This window comes from Oncorhynchus gorbuscha, linkage group LG06, assembly GCF_021184085.1.
Source record: "Oncorhynchus gorbuscha isolate QuinsamMale2020 ecotype Even-year linkage group LG06, OgorEven_v1.0, whole genome shotgun sequence".
NCBI classification, from domain to species: Eukaryota; Metazoa; Chordata; class Actinopteri; order Salmoniformes; family Salmonidae; genus Oncorhynchus; species Oncorhynchus gorbuscha.
In genome coordinates this window covers 39,564,306-39,586,787 of record NC_060178.1, presented here as the reverse complement: position 1 = coordinate 39,586,787, position 22,482 = coordinate 39,564,306, and the positions used below count along the sequence as shown (strand labels likewise).

General features: G+C 42.6%; 1 protein-coding gene across 1 annotated transcript; it reads right to left on the bottom strand.

The window, feature by feature from the left end:
• Positions 1–22,417, bottom strand: LOC124037933 (ras-related protein R-Ras-like). Its single transcript, XM_046353215.1, has 6 exons — positions 21,519–22,417; positions 21,253–21,340; positions 5,110–5,212; positions 2,529–2,637; positions 2,159–2,277; positions 1–1,906 (listed from the first exon to the last, which is right to left on the bottom strand). The coding sequence occupies exons 1-6, from the start codon at positions 21,603–21,605 to the stop codon at positions 1,819–1,821; spliced, it is 594 nt and encodes a 197-aa protein (XP_046209171.1). The 5' UTR covers positions 21,606–22,417; the 3' UTR covers positions 1–1,818.
• Between the last annotated feature and the right edge of the window lie 65 nt (positions 22,418–22,482).

Genomic DNA, 22,482 nt, shown 5'->3' with positions numbered 1-22,482 from the left:
TAATGTGTAAAAAAAAGTATTTGGTTTATTTCAGTACAAAATACACATGGCAGATGGCAGATTACAGGATGCAAGTTAGATATAGTTTGAGATTCATTGGTATACAAATACAAACTGCTCTTTGCTGTTAAAAATTATTACAAAGAACAGACTTAAGTACAGTTGTATGTTGTGGCTTATTAGACTACAGTAATAAACACAGAGTCAATGCATTATTCTAGAATTAGGTAAAGAACAAATGGGGGACAAACGTTGATCCTACATCAACAGGGTTCTATTTCACAAATGGGAATGAATACGAACGTATTATCATCAGCATAGCGGCCTTCTCTTTCCTATTAGCCACGCCCGGAATGTAATTCATTATTTACCTTATAACTCATAAGCACGGCACAATAATGCACATTCCTCATGCCTGCTGTTCAGTTTGAGCTCACTTTTAATTAGCACCGTCCTCTCTCGCAACCAATGGGCAATCTTACGATGTATTTATGTGTCAACTTACCCATGTTCTCTCACTTTCTCATCAACAGTTGTCGACAACCATCCCCTCCCCCAGTTATAATAACGGGCAGCGGGGTTGGTTTCCGATGCCAGCTGCCCAGTGTAGGGCTACCCGTCATCAGCATCTGGCTCTGAGGAGCCCTCCCCGGAGACGAGGCCATACCGCAAATTTAAGAAAATTCCATATTACATTCTGCCTCTGTTGTTAATTCAGTTAACCCTGTATACTATTGAACTTTACATAACACCAAAATTATAAATACACTGCATTTGTTGTCATTGTTGTACCCACAAGTATTTTGGTTGATAGGAATGATGCCTTGTCTGCAGCATTTCAACGGATCTTCATTAGCTTTGACTCATTCATTTAATACAGTTCAAAAACGAACTCCTTGATGTACATGGCTGGTAAGCAGTGTGACAAAAAAATTGCAAACAGCATTACAATAAAAATGACTTAAAAAGCAGGCCTACACCTGTATGCAGACAAAAAGTACCTGGACACGCCTAAACTTCCACCCAATAATTTTAAAATAAACAATAGTATTTTAGTGTCAAACTACTTTTGCCTACCAGTCCGTAAGTTGAAGTTGTGCAAAAAATATATATTATGTGGTCATGGATACTACACCGTGAAAAAATACCAGTGTTTCAAACATTTGTTTCCACTCTCATTCTGCTTATTCTTTATCTCACTCGTTTCCATGCGGTTTTTCAAAAATCCAATTTATCTAGTCAGTTTAACTGGGCTCCCTTCCTTTTCTGTTGTAGGTATGAATAACAGCACCCTCTAGTTTCTAAATGATCCCATTCCTTCCAGCAATGTCAAACCAGTGACTTACATCAGGTTGACCCAATGTAGGAGGCCACCTAAAACACAGTATCTGTGAGATCTCCCCCTTACCATCCCTCCTCTCTCACTCTTTCTTCAGGCTGTGGACTCATCTCTTGCTCTCTTCTCATCTAGCTCAAGGCCTCCCTTTACATCCTTACTCAATAATGAAATAACAAAACCGTAAATACAAAAAGTATAGGAAAAAAAAGTTTGAAGATGCTAATTTCTATGTGTGAATGAAACCATAAAAATGTGTAACACCACTTTGCCCACCATTGACGTAAGCAAGCTCTCCCACACACACACATCCCTGCCCCATTCACCAAACAGGTTTTTTTGCATTTCCAAGTGTATATTTCCCCCCCCCCTGCCCAATTTTCCCATTTCCCTCCAGGTAAGTCAGATAAGACTTGCATCAGTGGTGAGGTGAGGAGGTTTTGGTCTCTGTGACAACAGTGCTATGCCAGGGGAGGGGACAGTTAAAGGAGGGTGCAGGGGCAGCCATCGCTCTTCCGTTTTCCTGTGTGGTTTGCAGGTAGAGGGGGACTCTCAGTCTCCTGAAACTTTCTGTGTTTAAAAAAAAGAGAATGAAAGAGATAGAGAGAGTGAGGGAAAGAGCATTGGATGCTTCGACTCAGGAGCAGGCTATAATGGACACCACAACATCTGTCCCTCAACTTTACCTCTAGTCACCAACTCTTCTAATCATCTAGCTATAAACATGATGACCTATTAAAAAGTACCTTACAGCTTTCTGCAACATAATAAAATATTTAAAACAGCCTACCTTGCAGCTAGCTGTTAACGTTGTGACATTACCTTATAGCGCGCACCACCTCCAGGAAGGCTTCGTCTACGTTGTAGCGGTTCTTAGCCGAGGCCTCCATGTAATGGATCCTGTTCTCTCTGGCAAAGCCCTGGGCCTCCTCTCTGGAGATCTACGGGCAGTACAGAGAGAGAGGTACATACACTCAGATTAAAAGCGAGCTGCTCGCCAGGCGAGTTTCATTTCCTCATTCCATTAAACTGTGTAAGATTAAGAAGTTGCTATTAGATCTAGCCAAAGAAACACTTGTAGCCACCTGTTGGCAACTCAAACGTATTTTCAAGGCCTGAGATTTTGAACCAGTAGGATCTAAATTGGCATTAAAGCTAGCAGAAGATCTCTTTTAACAATGAAGACCAGTACCACTCTCGACTGGTCCAGGTCAGCCTTGTTCCCCACCAGCACCATGGGGAAGTCATCCCGGTCCTTCACTCTCAGTATCTGGGTGTGGAACTTGTGGATCTCATTGTAACTGAAAAAAGGGAAGGAAAGTGATCAAAACGAGAACACATTAGGAACTGATCACAAGTGCTTTGTCCTTAAAGGTGCAATCCATTAATTACATTTACTGTAAAAAACAACAAGTATATATACCCCCTAAAACAGAGGCATATTCATTTGCATAAATCCAACTTATTTTTTGTTTGTTGAATTGTATACTCTTATTTTAAAATGTACACAGATGACAGCACAGTGACAACAAACACTAGAAGAGGGAGGGGTAGCCTGTGTCCTACCAGGACACAAAGGACATCTATCGAACCCTGCCAAATCAAGCCAGGCATCCTGTGTGACCTGGCAGGAGTCAAGTCTGGGGGGAATGGTACAGTTCATAAATAAATACAGACAATTGTTATATTAGGCTAAGCTCTACATATGTTCTTAGAATGTTGTGTTTGTACTTAGACTCGTCGCCGCATGGAGACAGAACTTCTGCAGTGCACCTTTAGGACCCATTCTACAGCCCATAAGAGGGCAAGGGTTTGTTGCAATTCATAGGAGCTTCACAACTAATCTAAACTAACGGCACACATGAACTCTGTTAAGGTGCAATTGCACCCATCCACCTTTCAATTCAGAGAGAACTACTACAGTAGCTCATTACGCTGCCTGTATTTGACACCATGTCATGAATGCGACACTTATGAGAGGTGAACGCCTATAACAAGTCTCACTTCCCCTAGTTACTGTAGCACTGTTTGATTAGTGTTGCACGGCCAAAACCAGAACACACAGTATAGACTAAGTGTAATACTGACCATGGCTTGAATGCCTCAACACCTCAAGGAATGAATAAATGATCATGAGTGTGCTGCGTTTGCATCGCAAATAGGGATGTTAACGGTTAACCGTTAAATCGGTTAGCAGCCAAAAATGTATTTGACCAGTCATGCTTATTGGTCTATACAGGGATCATCAACTAGATTCAGCCGCTGGCCAATTTTTCTTGAACAGACGGTCGGAGGGACAGAACATAATTTTTAAAAGTTAGACTGTAAATAGTACGACAAGAACAGATATACATTTTGACTAAAATAATAATTTCAGACCTTGATTACATTTGGGAACATTGCCCTGCGTAGGGTGCTGTCTTTTGGATGGGACGTTAAACGCGTGTCCTGACTCTGTGGTTATTCAAAATCCCTTGGCGCTTATTGTAAGAGTAGGGGTGTTCACCCCGTTGTCATGGCAAAATGTTCTACCTGGCTACATTCCATCATGGCCACTTAATCATCCCCTTCATTCCTAATCGCATACATCACTCCCCACCTCTCCACCTGATGTGTAGTGGTCGCTGTGCATCACTGAGGTGGGTGAGGGGAGTCTTCCCTTGACTATATAAAAGTGCTTTGAGTACCTCAGCTGGTAGAAAAGTGCAATATAAATCCAATCATTTATTTGTAAAGATTATTATTTGAATATGATCACATCTCTATAATGCATAGGAATATATTTCCAAATAAAAAAAAACTCACTTGGAGCCGATATCCTGGTGTTTATATAGTCTTATGTCCAACAATGAAAATCCAAATGTATTTATTGCTCAGAAAACTGGGGGGTGGGGGCAAATAAAACCACCCACAGGCCACATTTGGGCCACACGTTTTGGGGAACCTGGGTCTATAGGTTACTTTGCATAATTTTTTTACATTAAAATTGCCGCATGTGTATTTTCAATAGTCGTCATAAATCAAATGTATCACATGTGCACAGCATACAGAGAGCCTAGTTTACAGAGAGGAATAGCCTACCAGACAGCGTGAGAGTAGCTCCTCAAAACCTGTAGGCTACTGGAGTGAAACCTGCATTTGTAAGCCCACTCATTGCACAACAAACAACAATTCTAAATGCAACCGCATGTTAAAACCTTGTGGCCATGACTAAAAAGGAGCTATTTTTATTTCTCAATCTCAACTCGTAAAGCGAGCCTCCCATTTGCCATAAGCTATTCATGAAAAATGTCCGGTCCTTGTATGCATATGCATGCATAGTATCAGAGAGGAAGAGGCAAGGCGCCAAAATCTGTCCAAAATACTGTCCAACATGTTTCTATGGGCTTATTTTGGACCTAAGATTGTCGCCTGCTTTCCTGCCTTGGGACGACTCCCATTGTTAGAGCGGAAACATAAGCATCTCATCATTATATTATTATCTCTGATAGTATTTTCTGTTGGTTATTTTAATGTTCAGAATTTTTTTTTACCCTTCATTGGACTGGTTAATGAGGGTCAGTTAGTTGGCAGCTAAATTTACCAAAATATGCATCCCTAATTGCATACAGTAATGTTGCCTTCCTGAAACCTTGAGTACTGTGGCCCTGACAAATGCTTTAGCTCTGAGGACTTCATAGTATGTTGTGTAGTTGGGAATACTGTTTTGAATCTACAGCTTGCCTATGACTCGAGATTGTCTGGGTGGATGCATTCACCCAGACGATTCTTACCTTCCAGTGTCATTCAGAGCGAACACCAGCAAGAAGCCTTCTCCTGAGCGCATGTACTGCTCCCTCATTGCCCCGAACTCCTCTTGACCTGCTGTGTCCAAGACTGACAGACACACAGAGAGAGAGAGAGAGAGAGATTCAGATGTACGTACACAGGGATAAATATGTATAGTGACATACTGTGCATTCGGACAGTATTCAGACCCCTTGACCTTTTGTTATGGTACAGCCGTATTCTAAAATTAAACTCCCCCCATCCCTGACCATTGTGTTCTTGGTCACCTCCCTGACCAAGGCCCTTCACCCCCAGTTGCTCAGTTTGGCCGGGAAGAGTCTTGGTGGTTCCAAATTTCTTCGAATGATGGAGGCCACTGTATTCATGGGGACCTTCAAAGCTGCAGAGATTTTTTGGTACTCTTACCCAGACCTGTGCCTCAACACAATCCTGTCTCGGAGCGCTCTCTAAAATTCCTTCAACCTCATGGCTTGGTTTCTGCTCTGACTTGCACTGTCAACTGCGGGACCTTAAATAGACAGGTGTGTGCCTCACCAAATCATGTCCAATCAACTGAATTTACCACAGGTAGACTCCAAAACAAGTTGAAGAAACATCTTAAGGATGACCAATGGAAACAGGATGACGGCGATCACTCTTGAGTCTCATAGCAAAGGGTCTGAATACTTATGTAAATAAGCTTTAATTTTTTATTATGCAATTGAAAAAATTGCTAAAACCTCTTTTTGCTTTGTCATTATGGGGAATTGTGTTTTAGCCCGAAGAACTACCTCTTCCCCTACTGTATTTATTTTTCTCCTTTGCACCCCATTATTTTTATTTGTACGTTGCACATTCTTCCACTGCAAATCTACCATTCCAGTGTTTTACTTGCTATTTACTTTTGCTTTATCTTGGCCAGGATGCAATTGTAAATGAGAACTTGTCTCAACTTGCCTACCTGGTTAAATAAAGGTGAAATAAAAAATAAAATAATTAAAGATGAGAAAAAATAATTGCATGAATTTTAGAACAAGGCTTTAATAACAAAATGTGGAAAAAGTCAGGTGATCTGAATACTTTCCGAATGCACTGTCGATGCAACATAGTAACAAATGCAGGAGGGGTGCAAGGAAGGCTCACTGACAAACACAACACCCTCCTTTTGTGTCAGTAGGAATTATGCTTCAGCTCAGATTTTCACTTTAAAATGTATGCAAAACAAAAAACATTGATTTAAAAGTTCAAACCATACAACTCTATGCACACAAAAACACATTTACTGATAGAACTTGAGCAGATGCAAAGTTTCTAAAAAATAATTATGATAAACTGATTTTATGAGACCACATTTTCCAAAAACGGTTAAATATCTGCTCCGAATTAAGATTCAAAGATGTCTGCTGAAAGAATGGGGTGTCAGTTATGACAGGACACCTTGAGTTTAAAATAAAATATTTTGGTCATTGAATAACAGTAGGTGAGTGAAGTGGATTTACACCCCTGATCTGTACTATGCAGGAATGCATAATTATGGATATGAATATCATTCTCTTCATGGTGATGTATCCTGAACCATTCAGAGGTGTGGGGGACAAATATAGAACAAAGAGGATAAAACGACAGAAGAGGACAGAGACAAAAGACAAAGAACAGCTTAAAAGAGGAAGAGCTTGCGTGCAGTGGTGGAAAAAGTACCCAATTGTCATACTTGAGTAAAAGTAAAGATACTGGAGTCATTTTCTATTAAGGTAAAAGTCACCCAGTAAAATACTACTTGAGTAAAAATCTAAAAGTATTTGGTTTTAAATATACTTAAGTATAAAAAGTGAAAGAATAAATAATTTCAAATTCCTTAAGCAAACCAGACAGCACAATTTTTGAAAAGTACTTGTTACATTTTGAATGCTTAGCAGGAAAGGAGGAATGTTCAAATTCACACACTTATCATGAGAACACCCTTGGTCATCTCTACTGCCTCTGATCTGGCAGATTCACTGAACATGAATGCCTCGTTTGTAAATCATGTCCGAGGGTTGGACATAATTTACAAACGAGGCATTCATGTTTTGTGAATCTGCCAGATTTGGATAGAAAACCGTTAAAATTATGTCTGAGTGTAACAGAACTGATATGGCAGGCGAAACTCCGAGGACAACCCCCCCCCTCCCCTCCCACTATTTTCAATGGCTATCACTTTTATTATAAGGCCAAGTCTTCCCAGATTGCAGTTCCAAGGGCTTCCACTAGATGTCAACAGTCTTTAGAAAGAGTTTCAGGCTGGTTTTTGGAAGAATGAGCCATTTGTGATGTAACTGGGACCTTTTGGAGTGCCAACAGAAGAAGATCAAAGGTAAGGCATTTTTTATATCACTATTTTGTGATATATTTGGACTTGTGTCACACCTGCCTGGTTGAAATATGTTTTTCATGTGTTTGTATGCAGGGAGCTGTCCTCAGATAATCACATGGTTTGCTTTCGCCGTAAAGCGTTTTTGAAATCTGACAATGGCTGGATTAACAAGAAGTTAAGCTTTATTTTGATGTATTACACTTGTGATTTTATGAAAGTTAAATATTTATAATACTGTAGTTTGAATTTTGCTCTCTGCAATTTCACTGGATGTTGGCCAGGTGAACTCTACCGTCCCACCTGCCCATAAGAAGTACTTTACACTACTGCTTGCGTAAGTGATTCAAATAATAGAGGCCTATCTGCTATCATTCAAGAGGTCAGCAGTAAGAGAACTATGGGCCCCAGAGCGGTGGGCAGGGATGCTGGCCCCCTTTCTTTCTGGGTGTGTGCAGGCTGCGTAATTTCAACCTGGATCCTGCAGATGCAGGGAACTAAAAGCCAAAATCTTATCCCGGTGCTGTCTGAATCCACAGGCCAAGCGTTTCCACGAGTTGACCTTCGATAGCAATGAGTCAGTGCTGTCAGCAAGAGCCCAAATGTATCAACTAATATGGCTGACCAGGGGTTGGAGGGAGACGGTGTGTCTGGTGCCCACTGAGCCTTCCTCCGGTTCAAGGGGTGCACATCCATGTAATCTATCCCCGCAGTGTTGGACCATAGAGGGAGCCCCTGTATTAAAAGTCCAAGGAGAGGATGCAGAAGCGATGTAAGATTACCCTAGTTCGGTCACACATAGTACAGGAGGGAGATTTATGTCAGGAACAGATGTCAGTCTCCTGTATCCATGGGGACACAGGGGCGCAGGTTACGTTAGTTACTCCACGCGGCAAGTGCACTATGAAGGTGGGGGTTGTGAACCAATTAACAGTACTGCTAGGGAGAGACTAATTTGTTCGAGAGTTTGTGGCGGATTAAACAGAGCAGCCCCAAGACCGCACCAGTGCGTGTAAGCAATGCAAAGCAGTCACTGGCACACTAAGAGAAAACACATCCCCAAAAGGCACGCAACCGATATGCCCCACTAGCACTCCAGGGAGAAGTCACCCAGATCAAGAGCAGGGGAGGAAGAAAATGAAATTCAAGATCAGAGGCACAGGCAGCTGTTTCAAGAAAAGACCGGAGGATACATGCTCAGATCTCACAACGGAGAGCGGAGGAGACCAAGGGCCCGCACGGGCCCCAGTGAGAATATACAGCCAAGACGTTAATTTATCTGATGAGTTGACAGGACAGTTTAGCACCACACAGCTGCAGGACCCAGACCTGGTCTCGGCGCAACACAGAGTGAAGGTGATGGATGGGAAGCACATGGAGAACATCAATCACCCTTATTACTGCATAAAGGGCTTACAGTACTGGTGGTTAAGAGAAGGGGCCTAGAGCATATAGAGACATGGTACGGTACCTGGCGCATGTGTTGAGAGGTCACTTGGCAGTAGACAAAACTAAAGAGCACATCATGAGTAGATTCTACTGGCCCCACATTACAAGTGATAGTAAAGAAGTACTGCAAGTCAAGTGACAAGTGCCAAACATAATGCCTCCGCAGCAAATTACAGAAACCCACTCATCCATGGATCTGGTAGGTCCTATTCCCAAATCAGCCAGGGAGCACGAATATACAGTGCCTTGCACCACCATCCCCCTTGGTGGTTTTCCTATTTTGTTGCAATTACAACCTGTAATTTAAATTTATTTAGATTTAATGTAATGGCCATACAAAATATTAAAAATTGTTGAAGTGAAATGAAAAAAAAGTAAAAAAGAAAAAAAATGTAAAAATCAAATTAAAAATGTTAAGTGGTACGTGCATATGTATTCACCCCCTTTGCTATGAAGCCACAAAATAAGATCTGGTGCAACCAATTACCTTCAGAAGTCACATAATTAGTTAAATAAAATTAACCTGTGTGCAATCTAAGTGTCACATGATCTCAGTTATATATACACACACACCTGTTCTGAAAGGCCCCGGAGTCTGCAACACCACTAAGCAAGGGGCACCATGAAGACCAATGAGCTCTCCAAACAGGTCAGGGACAAAGTTGGAGAAGAACAGATCAGGGTTGAGTTGTAAAACTATATCAGAAACATTGAACATCCCACGGAGCACCATTAAATCCATTATTTTAAATTGAAAGAATATGGCACCACAACAAACCTGCCAAGAGAGGGCCGCCCGCTAAAACTCACAGAGCAGGCAAGGAGGCCATTAAATCAGAGGCAACAAAGAGACCAAAGATAACCCTGAAGGAGCTGCAAAGCTCCACAGCGGAGATTGGAGTATCTGTCCACAGGACCACTTTAAGCCATACACACTTTGCGGAAGAGTGGCCAGAAAAAAGCCATTGCTTAAAGAAAAAAAACAAGCAAAGATGTTTGGTGTTCGCCAAAAGGCATATGGGAGACTCTCCAAACATATGGAAGATGGTACTCTGGTCAGATGAGACTAAAATGTAGCTTTCTGGCCATCAAGGAAAACCCTAAGTCTGGCGCAAATCACCCAGAAAACACCATGCCCACAGTGAAGCATGGTGGTGGCAGCATCATGCTGTGGGGATGTTTTTCCATCGGCAGGGACTGGGAAACTGGTCAGAATTGAAGGATGGCGCTAAATACAGGGTAATTCTTGAGAAAACCAGTTTGTCCTCCAAAGATTTGAGACTGGGACGGAGGTTCACCTTCCAGCTGGACAATGACCCTAAGCATACTGCTAAAGCAACACTCGAGTGGTTTAAGGGGAAACATGTAAATGTCTTGGAATAGCCTAGTCAAAGCCCAGACCTCAATCCAATTGAGAATCTGTGGTATGACAAAGATTGCTGTACACCATTGGAACCCACCCAACTTGAATGAGCTGGAGCAGTTTTGCCTTGAAGAATGGGCAAAAAATCCCAGTGGCTAGATGTGCCAAGCTTATAGAGACATACCCCAAGAGACTTGCAGCTGTAATTGTTGCAAAAGGTGGCTCTACAAAATACTGACTTTGGGGGGGTGGGGGTTGAATAGTTATGTACGTTCAAGTTCTCAAAATGTTTTTGGTCTTATTTCTTGTTTGTTACGTAATTTAAAAAAAATTGCATCTTCAAAGTGGTAGGCACTGTGTAAATAAAATGCAAACCGCCCAAAAATCTATTTTAATTCCAGGTTGTAAGGCAACAAAATAGGAAAAATGCCAAGGGAGGTGAATACTTTTGCAAGCCACTGTATACCGGTGGTAATTGATTTTGACACGCTACCCCAAAGCCATACCACTGCGTAATATGTCCACTAAAAGGTATTGCTAAAGAGTTGTTTCAGATATTCTCCCGAGTCGACATACCCTCCTCTATTTTGACCGACCAGGGACCCCGTTTATGTCCCGCATAATGAAAGACTTGTGTGCCTTGTAACAGGTTAAACAGATACACTCAAGCACATTTCATCCTCAGATGGTTTATGAGAATGCTTGAATAAAACTGTAAAGTCGATGATAAAAGGTGGTTGTGGAACGGCACAGGAGGAACTGGGACATGGTATTACCTCACTTATTGTTTGCTCTTAGGGAGATACCCCAGTTGCCAATGGACTTCTCCCTGTTTTAACTGTTAAATGGGAGGCCGTGCCGAGGGATCCTGGACTTGTGTAGGAGATAAGGTACATTGGATCTTACCGCAATGGAAGTAATGGCAAGAGTATCCCCTGTAAACTGCAAAGTAAGGCAGCCAGGTAGGAGAAAACCTGAGCAGCTATACCACATCAACCTTATGAAGGAGTACCATGAGAGAAATGAAGATATTAGGTTCTGCTCCCAACCCGCAGTCCAACAAGATCAACCCCAACTAGAGGTGCGGGTAGTGAAGTCACTGACACACCAGCAAGAGCAGGACCTACATGCCCTAGTGGTCCGACACCAGGAGGTATTCTCTTCCCTCAAAGGGAATATAAATCTCATCCAGCATCATTTATACACAGAGCCAGGCAAAGGAGTGAACTTAAGGCCTTACAGAATCCATGCTGCGGGACAAAGAAATAGTCAGAGAGATGCTGGGTTGGGGAGTTAGAAGCGTCTCAGTGCATGGTTACGAAGCCAGATGTAACGGTGATATTCTGTAACGACTTCCGAAGCCTGAACGACATCTCCAAATTTGAACCCAATGCCCAGGGTAGATGAGCTGATAAATCAAATCAAATGTTATTTGTCACATACACATGGTTAGCAGATGTTAATGCGAGTGTAGCGAAATGCTTGTGCTTCTAGTTCCGACAATGCAGTGATAACCAACAAGTAATCTAACTAACAATTCCAAAACTACTGTCTTATACACAGTGTGAGGGGATAAGGAACATGTACATAAGGATATATGAATGAGTGATGGTACAGAGCAGCATACAGTAGATGGTATCGAGTACAGTATATACATATGAGATGAGTGTATAGACAAAGTAAACAAAGTGGCATACTTAAAGTGGCTAGTGATACATGTGTTACATAAGGATGCAGTCGATGATGTAGAGTACAGTATATACATATGCATATGAGATTAATAATGTAGGGTAAGTAACATTATATAAGGTAGCATTGTTTAAAGTGGCTAGTGATATATTTACATCATTTCCCATCAATTCCCATTATTAAAATGGCTGGAGTTGGGTCAGTGTCAATGACAGTGTGTTGGCAGCAGCCACTCAGTGTTAGTGGTGGCTGTTTAACAGTCTGATGGCCTTGAGATAGAAGCTGTTTTTCAGTCTCTCGGTCCCAGCTTTGATGCACCTGTACTGACCTCGCCTTCTGGATGATAGCGGGGTGAACAGGCAGTGGTTCGGGTGGTTGATGTCCTTGATGATCTTTATGGCCTTCCTGTAACAACGGGTGGTGTAGGTGTCCTGGAGGGCAGGTAGTTTGCCCCCGGTGATGCGTTGTGCAGTCCTCACTACCCTCTGGAGAGCCTTACGGTTGAGGGCGGAGCAGTTGCCGTACCAGGCGGTGATACAGCCCGCCAGGATGCTCTCGATTGTGCATCTGTAGAAGTTTGTGAGTGCTTTTGGTGACAAGCCAAATTTCTTCAGCCTCCTGAGGTTGAATAGGCGCTGCTGCGCCTTCTTCACGATGCTGTCAGTGTGAGTGGACCAATTCAGTTTGTCTGTGATGTGTATGCCGAGGAACTTAAAACTAGCTACCCTCTCCACTACTGTTCCATCGATGTGGATAGAGGGGTGTTCCCTCCGCTGTTTCCTGAAGTCCACAATCATCTCCTTAGTTTTGTTGACGTTGAGTGTGAGGTTATTTTCCTGACACCACACTCCGAGGGCCCTCACCTCCTCCCTGTAGGCCGTCTCGTCGTTGTTGGTAATCAAGCCTACCACTGTTGTGTCGTCCGCAAACTTGATGATTGAGTTGGAGGCGTGCGTGGCCACGCAGTCGTGGGTGAACAGGGAGTACAGGAGAGGGCTCAGAACGCACCCTGTGGGGCCCCCGTGTTGAGGATCAGCGGGGAGGAGATGTTGTTGCCTACCCTCACCACCTGGGGGCGGCCCGTCAGGAAGTCCAGTACCCAGTTGCACAGGGCGGGGTCGAGACCCAGGGTCTCGAGCTTGATGACGAGCTTGGAGGGTACTATGGTGTTGAATGCCGAGCTGTAGTCGATGAACAGCATTCTCACATAGGTATTCCTCTTGTCCAGGTGGGTTAGGGCAGTGTGCAGTGTGGTTGAGATTGCATCGTCTGTGGACCTATTTGGGCGGTAAGCAAATTGGAGTGGGTCTAGGGTGTCAGGTAGGGTGGAGGTGATATGGTCCTTGACTAGTCTCTCAAAGCACTTCATGATGACGGAAGTGAGTGCTACGGGGCGGTAGTCGTTTAGCTCAGTTACCTTAGCTTTCTTGGGAACAGGAACAATGGTGGCCCTCTTGAAGCATGTGGGAACAGCAGACTGGTATAGGGATTGATTGAATATGTCCGTAAACACACCGGCCAGCTGGTCTGCGCATGCTCTGAGGGCGCGGCTGGGGATGCCGTCTGGGCCTGCAGCCTTGTGAGGGTTAACACGTTTAAATGTCTTACTCACCTCGGCTGCAGTGAAGGAGAGACCGCATGTTTCCGTTGCAGGCCGTGTCAGTGGCACTGTATTGTCCTCAAAGCGGGCAAAAAAGTTATTTAGTCTGCCTGGGAGCAAGACATCCTGGTCTGTGACTGGGCTGGATTTCATCTTGTAGTCCGTGATTGACTGTAGACCCTGCCACATGCCTCTTGTGTCTGAGCCATTGAATTGAGATTCCACTTTGTCTCTGTACTGACGCTTAGCTTGTTTAATAGCCTTATGGAGGGAATAGCTGCACTGTTTGTATTCAGTCATGTTGCCAGACATCTTGCCCTGATTAAAAGCAGTGGTGATAGAGCGATTGGGAAAGGCAAGCTACATAACTACGCTAGATCTCACGAAAGGCTATATGCAGGTGCCTCTGGCGGCCTTTTCCATTACATGAAATTACCGTTGGGTTTCACAGCGAGACCACGTCACAGCTGTTAATGGACAGCTACTCAGACCCCACCGAGCCTACGTGGCCACTTACATCGACAACGTGATGATCCATAGCGAAGACTGGGAGATGCACCTACAACAGGTACGGGCCATGCTGGGAAGCCTAAGGAGAGCGGGCTTGACAGCTAACCCTAAGAAATGCAGGCTCGGGTTAAGTGAGGTAGAATATCTGGGGTACACTGTTGGGTGTGATGTCATACACCCCCAGACAAAGAGAATGGAGGCTATCCAAGAGTGGCCAAGGCATAAAAATCAGGTGTGATCCTTCTTTGAGATCACAAGTTACTACTGGTGCTTTATACCAAATTATGTCTCTATAGCCACTCCATTGTCCGACCTGACCAAGAAAGACCTCCCCACACATGTGAGATGGACTCAAGCAGCAAAGATGGCTTCCTTAAACTTTTAGAAAGCTCTGTGCGGAAAACCAGTGCTAAGAGCACCAGATTTTGGCAGGGACTTAAAAAAAATATATTTCACCTTTATTTAACCTGGTAGGCCAGTTGAGAACAAGTTCTCATTTACAACTGCGACCTGGCCAAGATAAAGCAAAGCAGTGTGACAAAAAACAACAACACAGAGTTACACATGGAATAAACAATTGTACAGTCAATAACAATAGAAAGATCTGTATACAGTGTGTGCAAATTGAGGTAAGGCAAAAAATAGGCCAATAGTGGCAAAGTAATTACAATTTAGCAATTTACACTGGAGTGATATATGTGCAAGTAAAAATACTGGTGTGCAAAAGAGTAGAAAGACAAAAACGGGGATGAGGAAGAGTTGGTTGGATGGGCTATTTACAGATGGGCTGTGTACAGCTGCAGCGATCGACAAGCTGCTCTGACAGTTGACACAACATTAGCGAGGGAGATATAAGTCTCCAACTTATATGATTTTTGCAATTTGTTCCAGTCATTGGCAGCAGAGAACTGGAAGGAAAGGCGGACAAACGAGGTGTTGGTTTTGGTGATGACCAGTGAAATATACCTGCTGGAGCGCGTGCTACGGGTGGCCGTTGCTATGGTGACCAGTGAGCTGAGATAAGGTGGAGCTATACCTAGCAAAGACTTATAGATGACCTGGAGCCAGTGGGTTTGATGATGAATATGTAGCGAGGACCAGCCAACGAGAGGATACAGGTCGCAGTGGTGGGTAGTATATGGGGTTTTGGTAACAAAACGGATAGCACTGTGATAGCAAATTGGATGTAGTCTGAGTAGTGTTGGAAGCCATTTTGTAAATGACATCGCCGAAGTCAAGGATCGGTAGGATAATCTGTTTTACGAGGGTAAGTTTGGCAGCATGAGTGAAGGAGGCTTTGTTGCAAATTAGGGAGCCGATTCTAGATTTAACTTTGGACTGGAAATTCTTAATGTGAGTCTGGAAGGAGAGTTTACAGTCTAGCCAGACACCTAGGTATTTATAGTTGTCCACATATTCTAAGTCAGAACCGTCCAGAGTAGAGATGCTAGTCGGGCGGGCAGCTATTGGTTGAAGAGCATGCATTTAGTTTTACTAGCATTTAAGAGCAGTTGGAGGCCACGGAAGGAGTGTTGTATGGTGTTGAAGCTTGTTTGGAGGTTTGTTAACACAGTCTCCAAAGAAGGGCCAGATGTATACAGAATGGTGTCGTCTGCATAGAGGTGGGTAAAATAATCACCCGCAGCAAGAGCAACATCATTGATATATACAGAGAAGAGTCGGACTCAGAATTTAACCCTGTGGCACCCCCATAGAGATTGCCAGAGGTCCGGACAACAGGCCCTCCGATGTGACACACTGAACTCTATCTGAGAAGTTCATTGTCCAGGTGGATACCTCTGATGTCGGTATCGGAGCGGTCCTCTCCCAGGGAGTGGGAAAGGTCGAACACCCCATAGCCTACATGAGCAGTAAGCTCTCAGGGATGGGCAGTAAGCTCTCAGGGAGGGAAATAAAACATGCCACGGTTGACCGAGAGGGGCTGGCTATAAAATTGTCACTCAACTACCTCAGATATTATCTGCTGGGAATAAAATTCCCCCTCGTGACTGATAATGCGCACTCACCTGGATGGCGAGAAAAAAAAAGAGAATAACAGGAGGGTATGTAGATGGTTAATGTGCTTGCAACTCTGTAACTTGACAGAGCTGCAAAATCTGGACCCCTACAAATCAGCCGGGCTAGACAATCTGGACCCTTCCTTTTTAAAATGATCTGCCGAAATTGTTGCCACCCCTATTACTAGCCTGTTCAACCCCGTGTCGTCTGAGATTCCCAAAGATTGGAAAGCAGCTGCGGTCATCCCCCTCTTCAAAGGGGGGGGACACTCTTGACCCAAACTGCTACAGACCTACAGTGGGGCAAAAAAGTATTTAGTCAGCCACCAATTGTGCATGTTCTCCCACTTAAAAAGATGAGAGAGGCCTGTAATTTTCAGCATAGGTACACTTCAACTATAACAGACAAGATTAGAAAAGAAATCCAGAAAATAACATTGTAGGATTTTTTATGAATTTATTTGCAAATGATGGTGGAAAATAAGTATTTGGTCACCTACAAACAAACAAGATATCTGGCTCTCATAGACCTGTAACTTCTTCTTTAAGAGGCTCCTTTGTCCTCCACTTGTTACCTGTATTAATGGCACCTGTTTGAACTTGTTATCAGTATAAAATACCTGTCCACGACCTCAAACAGTCACACTCCAAACTCCACTATGGCCAAGACTAAAGAGCTGTCAAAGGACACCAGAAACAAAATTGTAGACCTGCACCAGGCTGGGAAGACTGAATCTGCAATAGGTAAGCAGCTTGGTTTGAAGAAATCAACCGTGGGAGCAATTATTAGGAAATGGAAGACATACAAGACCACTGATAATCTCCCTCGATCTGGGGCTCCACGCAAGATCTCACCCCATGGGGTCAAAATGATCACAAGAACGGTGAGCAAAAATCCTAGAACCACACGGGGAGGGTGGGGCTAGTGAATGACCTGCAGAGAGCTGGGACCAAAGTAACAAAGCCTACCATCAGCAAGGGCATTGAAGATGAAACGTGGCTGGGTCTTTCAGCATGACAATGATCCCAAACACACCGCCCGGGCAACAAAGGAGTGGCTTCGTAAGAAGCATTTCAAGGTCCTGGAGTGGTCTAGCCAGTCTATAGATCTCAACCCCATAGAAAATCTTTGGAGGGAGTTGAAAGTCAGTGTTGCCAAGCAACAGCACCAAAACATCACTGCTCTAGAGGAGATCTGCATGGAGGAATGGGCCAAAATACCAGCAACAGTGTGTGAAAACCTTGTGAAGACTTACAGAAAACGTTTGACCTCTGTGATTGCCAAGGGCTATATAACGAAGTATTTAGATAAACTTATGTTATTGACCAAATACTTGTTTTCCACCATAATTTGCAAATTAATTCATTAAAAATCCTACAATGTGATTTTCTGGATTTTTTTTCCTCATTTTGTCTGTCATAGGAGAAGTGTATCTATGATGAATATTACAGGTCTCTCATCTTTTTAAGTGGGAGAACTTGCACAATTGGTGGCTAACTAAATACTTTTTTGCCCCACTGTATATCTATCCTACCCTGCCTTCCTAAAGTCTTTGAAAGCCAAGTCAACAAACAGATTACCGACCATTTCGAATCCCACCATATCTTCTCCGCTATGCAATCTGGTTTCAGGGTGCACCTTATAGTCACGCTCAAGGACCTAAACGGTATCTTAACCACCATCGATAAGAAACAACACTGTGCAGCCGTATTCATTGACCTGGCCAAGGCTTTCGACTCTGTCAATCACCACATCCTCATCGGCAGACTAGACAGCCTTGGTTTCTCAAATGATAGAGTTCAGTGTTTCAAATCGGAGGGTCTGTTGTCCGGGCCTCTGGCAGTCTCTATGGGGGTGCCACAGGGTTCAATTCTTGGACCGACTCTTCTCTGTATATATCAATGATGTCGCTCTTGCTACTGGAGAGTCTCTGATCCACCTCTACGCAGACGACACCATTCTGTATACTTCTGGACCTTCTTTGGACACTTAACAACCCTCCAGGCGAGCTCAATGCCATACAACTCTCCTTCTGTGGCCTCCAATTGCTCTTGAATATAAGTAAAAACTAAATGCATGCTCTTCAACCGATCGCTGCCTGCACCTGCCCGCCTGTCTAACATCACTACTCTGGACGGCTCTGACTTAGAATATGTGGACAACTACACATACCTAGGTGTCTGGTTAGACTGTAAACTCTCGTTGGCTGGCCGCTTCTACATATTCATCATCAAACCCAATTCTTCCTTTGGCCGCCTCTCCTTCCAGTTATCTGCTGCCAATGACTGGAACGAACTACAAAAATCTCTGAAACTGGAAACACTTTTCTCTCACTAGCTTTAAGCACGAGCTGTCAGAGCAGCTCACAGATTACTGCACCTGTACATAGCCCACAACTACCTCTTTCCCTACTGTATTTATTTTGCTCCTTTGCACCCCATTATTTTTATTTCTACTTTGCACATTCTTCCACTGCAAATCAATCATTCCAGTGTTTTACTTGCTATATTGTATTTACTTCGCCACCATGGCCTTTTTTTTGCCTTTACCTCCCTTATCTCACCTCACTTGCTCACATTGTATATAGACTTATTTTTCTTCTTTATTAGTGACTGTTTTTTTTTTACTCCATGTGTAACTCTGTGTTGTTGTATGTGTCGAACTGCTTTACTTTATCTTGGCCAGGTCGCAATTGTAAATGAGAACTTGTTCTCAACTTGCCTACCTGGTTAAATAAAGGCGAAATAAAAATAAATAAAAAACTTCATCATCCACAGATCCATCACGGAAATACAGACGCACTATCCCGCTGCGACACACTGAATTTTGTTTCCCCTTCTTGAACCGGCCGAGTGCAATTCGATGAACATTAAATATATTGTTTAGATTTTTGCAACTTACAAAGCCAACTCGTCATCTGTTTACACCACTCCTCGCTACCGCATAGATCGCAACCCCTCTGGACCGATCCCAGTACACAAAAGCTAGAAATATGCAATATCCTTCTTTTGCATATTTGGGTATTAATCTAATGAGCTCTGCCTCCAAACAAGACCAGTTTTGGTTGGTCCGGACCAGACCAAATCTGAACCAATCATAGATGTCGGTGTTTCTCAAGTTTGGACATTACAATAGAGCACAGTAGAGTACAGTTCAGCACAGTAGATATTGGGCGGATTGACCAAATTTCAATTACTTTTCAACATCCATGGAGGTCCGTTGTCGGTTGATGCTCAGTGGTTGAGGATGCTTGTTATAGTAAATGGAAAGAGGGTAGGTGGTTCGGTGTAATGGTAGGTATCAGTAAGAGTTGGGAGAGGTGACATTAACTGGAGAGAGATTAAAAGAAGAGAGCGGCAGAAAGGAGAAAAAGAGAGAAATTTTTAAAAAAGAGAGAAAGAAAAAAGAGAGAGAAAGAGAAAAGAGAGAGAAAGAGAAAAGAGAGAGAAAGAGAAAAGAGAGAGAAAGAAAAAAAAGAGAGAAAGAGAAAAGAGAGAGAAAGAGAAAAAGAGAGAGAAAGAAAAAAGAGAGAGAAAGAGAAAAAGAGAGAGAAAGAGAAAAAGAGAGAGAAAGAAAAAAGAGAGAGAAAGAGAAAAAGAGAGAAAGAGAAAAAGAGAGAGAAAGAGAAAAAGAGAGAAAGAAAAAAAGAGAGAGAAAGAGAAAAGAGAGAGAAAAAAAAAGAGAGAGAAAGAGAAAAGAGAGAGAAAGAAAAAAAGAGAGAGAAAGAGAAAAGAGAGAGAAAGAAAAAAAGAGAGAGAAAGAGAAAAGAGAGAGAAAGAAAAAAAGAGAGAGAAAGAGAAAAGAGAGAGAAAGAAAAAAGAGAGCGAGAGAAAAAGAGAGAGAAAGAAAAAAGAGAGAGAAAGAGAAAAGAGAGAGAAAGAAAAAAAGAGAGAGAAAGAGAAAAGAGAGAGAAAGAAAAAAAGAGAGCGAGAGAAAAAGAGAGAGAAAGAAAAAAGAGAGAGAAAGAGAAAAAGAGAGCGAGAGAAAAAGAGGGCGAGTAAGAGAGAGCGGTTGTCGAGACAGTTTTCACAGTCTTGCTTTGACCACCAGACGACAGAAAGAAAACAGTTATGAGCAGAAGATAACAGTATGCCAGTTGAAGGGAGGACAGTAGCAGGTGATCCACATTGGACCCAAATGTTCCGTGTAGAGCATGGCGCTTGCAATGCCAGGGTTGTGGGTTTAATACCAGTATGGGAAAAAGTACAAAAATGTATTCACTTACTAATGTAAGTCGATCTGGGTAAGAGCATCTGCTAAATGACTCAAATGTAAATGGTTTGTGACTACTATGACTACTACTACCCATTTTAGCCAATTCAATCGCAGTAATTCCGTTACTGATTGTTCGGTAATTCCATTACGGATTTGGTAACAGAATTACAAGTTTTAATCACTTAATAATTCATAAACAAACTTGTTATCAGTAAAACCCCTATAACGAATTATTAGGTCTACCTTTGCTTGTTACTTATGTGAACTTTCATTATCCTCCTTAGAAAATATTTTAGATGTATGCGTTTCTGGTAACAGAATTACAAGACAAGGCAATGTTTCTTAAACTTACAGAAGGCAAATAATTTCTCTGTAACTAAATATAAGTGTTCATATTAGTTGGCAGGGGTCTTTACTTCAACATTGTGTTTTGATGTATTTATAATACCTTAAAAAAAATATCTGGTAGATGTTGTCTAAGACCCCTTTTCCATCTGTACAACCAGAATTCGAAGCCTTTGATTATTCCTCATTTTTAGGATGGAAATGGTTAAAAACATATATGTCTTAATTTAAAAGATAATAATATAGACTTCGCTTTCATTTGACACTCAATTTGACATGTTCCTATGAACTCCTCATGGGTCCTTTTAGATGTAAATGCCCAGGGTTAACCGACTCGACAGGGGCCAACAGGCCATATAGTGCACTTACATATTGTTATCTTCCTTGAATATGAACACAGACGGACAGAAACACTTTTGTTACGGCATAGTGAAAAGACTACACCTTGGCTTAGAGCATCAACATCTGCCAACTGCAAGTCATAACAGAGCAGATGTTGGTGAATCATACAGACAGATTTGGCCTTGCTCACTCACCGACTCAAGTAGTTTACGCTTTCCCTCTATTCTTGGAGCAAAGAACGCAAATAAACTTACAGTATGACTTACTGTCTAATCGTGTCTCTTTCCCATCCACTGTGCATATTTTGGTGTAGGAGTCCTCGATGGTTGGGTCATAATCCGATACAAAGTATGACTGCGAAAAAGATAGGAGAGCATGGGTCAAGACTGTGTGGGTTGGCCTATATGGGTTAATATGCAAAAGTTCAATGACCACTACAACATACTAGTCACATCAGAAGATGTGACAAATTCAAGACAAACAAAACAACACACAGTTGACAATGTCCAAACAGTTGGGGGGATTCTCTCACCTGAATGAATTGTATGGTCAAGGCACTTTTCCCCACACCGCCCCCGCCCACGACGACCAGCTTGAATCTCTCCTCCTCAGCAGACATGATTCGTTTCGTAAAATACTTTCAACAATTGTCTAAAAACGAAATGATAAAACTGACTAGCTGGTAGGATCTATTGACTAAGTGTAATTTAGTAATCCGCAGGGTAGATGAGGGGGGAAAATGAAAGTCCACTTCTCCCACGATTGAGCGAACTACTTTTATCAAGGTAACGTTAGTTCATAGAAAAATCCGAGAAGGTAGCAGAGTTGGGTTTTTACCTCGGTATTACGCCAATATATTTAACTTGAATTACCTACGATAGGTTATCAATATCTCAAATATAAAATGTATAGTTCGTTTTCTGATACTATTTCGTAACATTGAAAAGTTTAGTTTTAGCCTGGCCCAGTGTTGTAAACGATCCACAAAAGTCGCCTCTAACCCCAATAGTTTCGTATTACTGCTCCTAAAATGCATAGGTCGCTACATAACCCAGTAAAAAATATATATATTATTGTTAAAATCTAACGGTTTATCGGTCTATCTCACATCATTTTTGTCAGGTGAAAAGCCTTCCGCACCCGCCTTAAGTAAATTAGGCTACCGATGCCAACTTTGTGACTCCAGAAGAAAGAAAAATATGAGCTTGATTATCAACTACCCCGTCAAACTTCAACCCACTTGCCTAACTTGCATTATCTCGAGATTGATCCGTCTACATATCTCTGCAGACGCATTATATACAAACGTTTGTGATGTCTAAGTTACAGGGTTTTTCTTGGCGATGTGTTTTTTTCCCTCTTCTTCACGGACTTATTTTTTCATCGCTCCAAGGCAACTTTTGTTTCTCAACCAAGAAGGGTTTCTCGAAATCTCATGCATATGTAAAACCAGGCGTGTCTTACCGACACTGTTTCCTCATTGTATAAATTCTCAC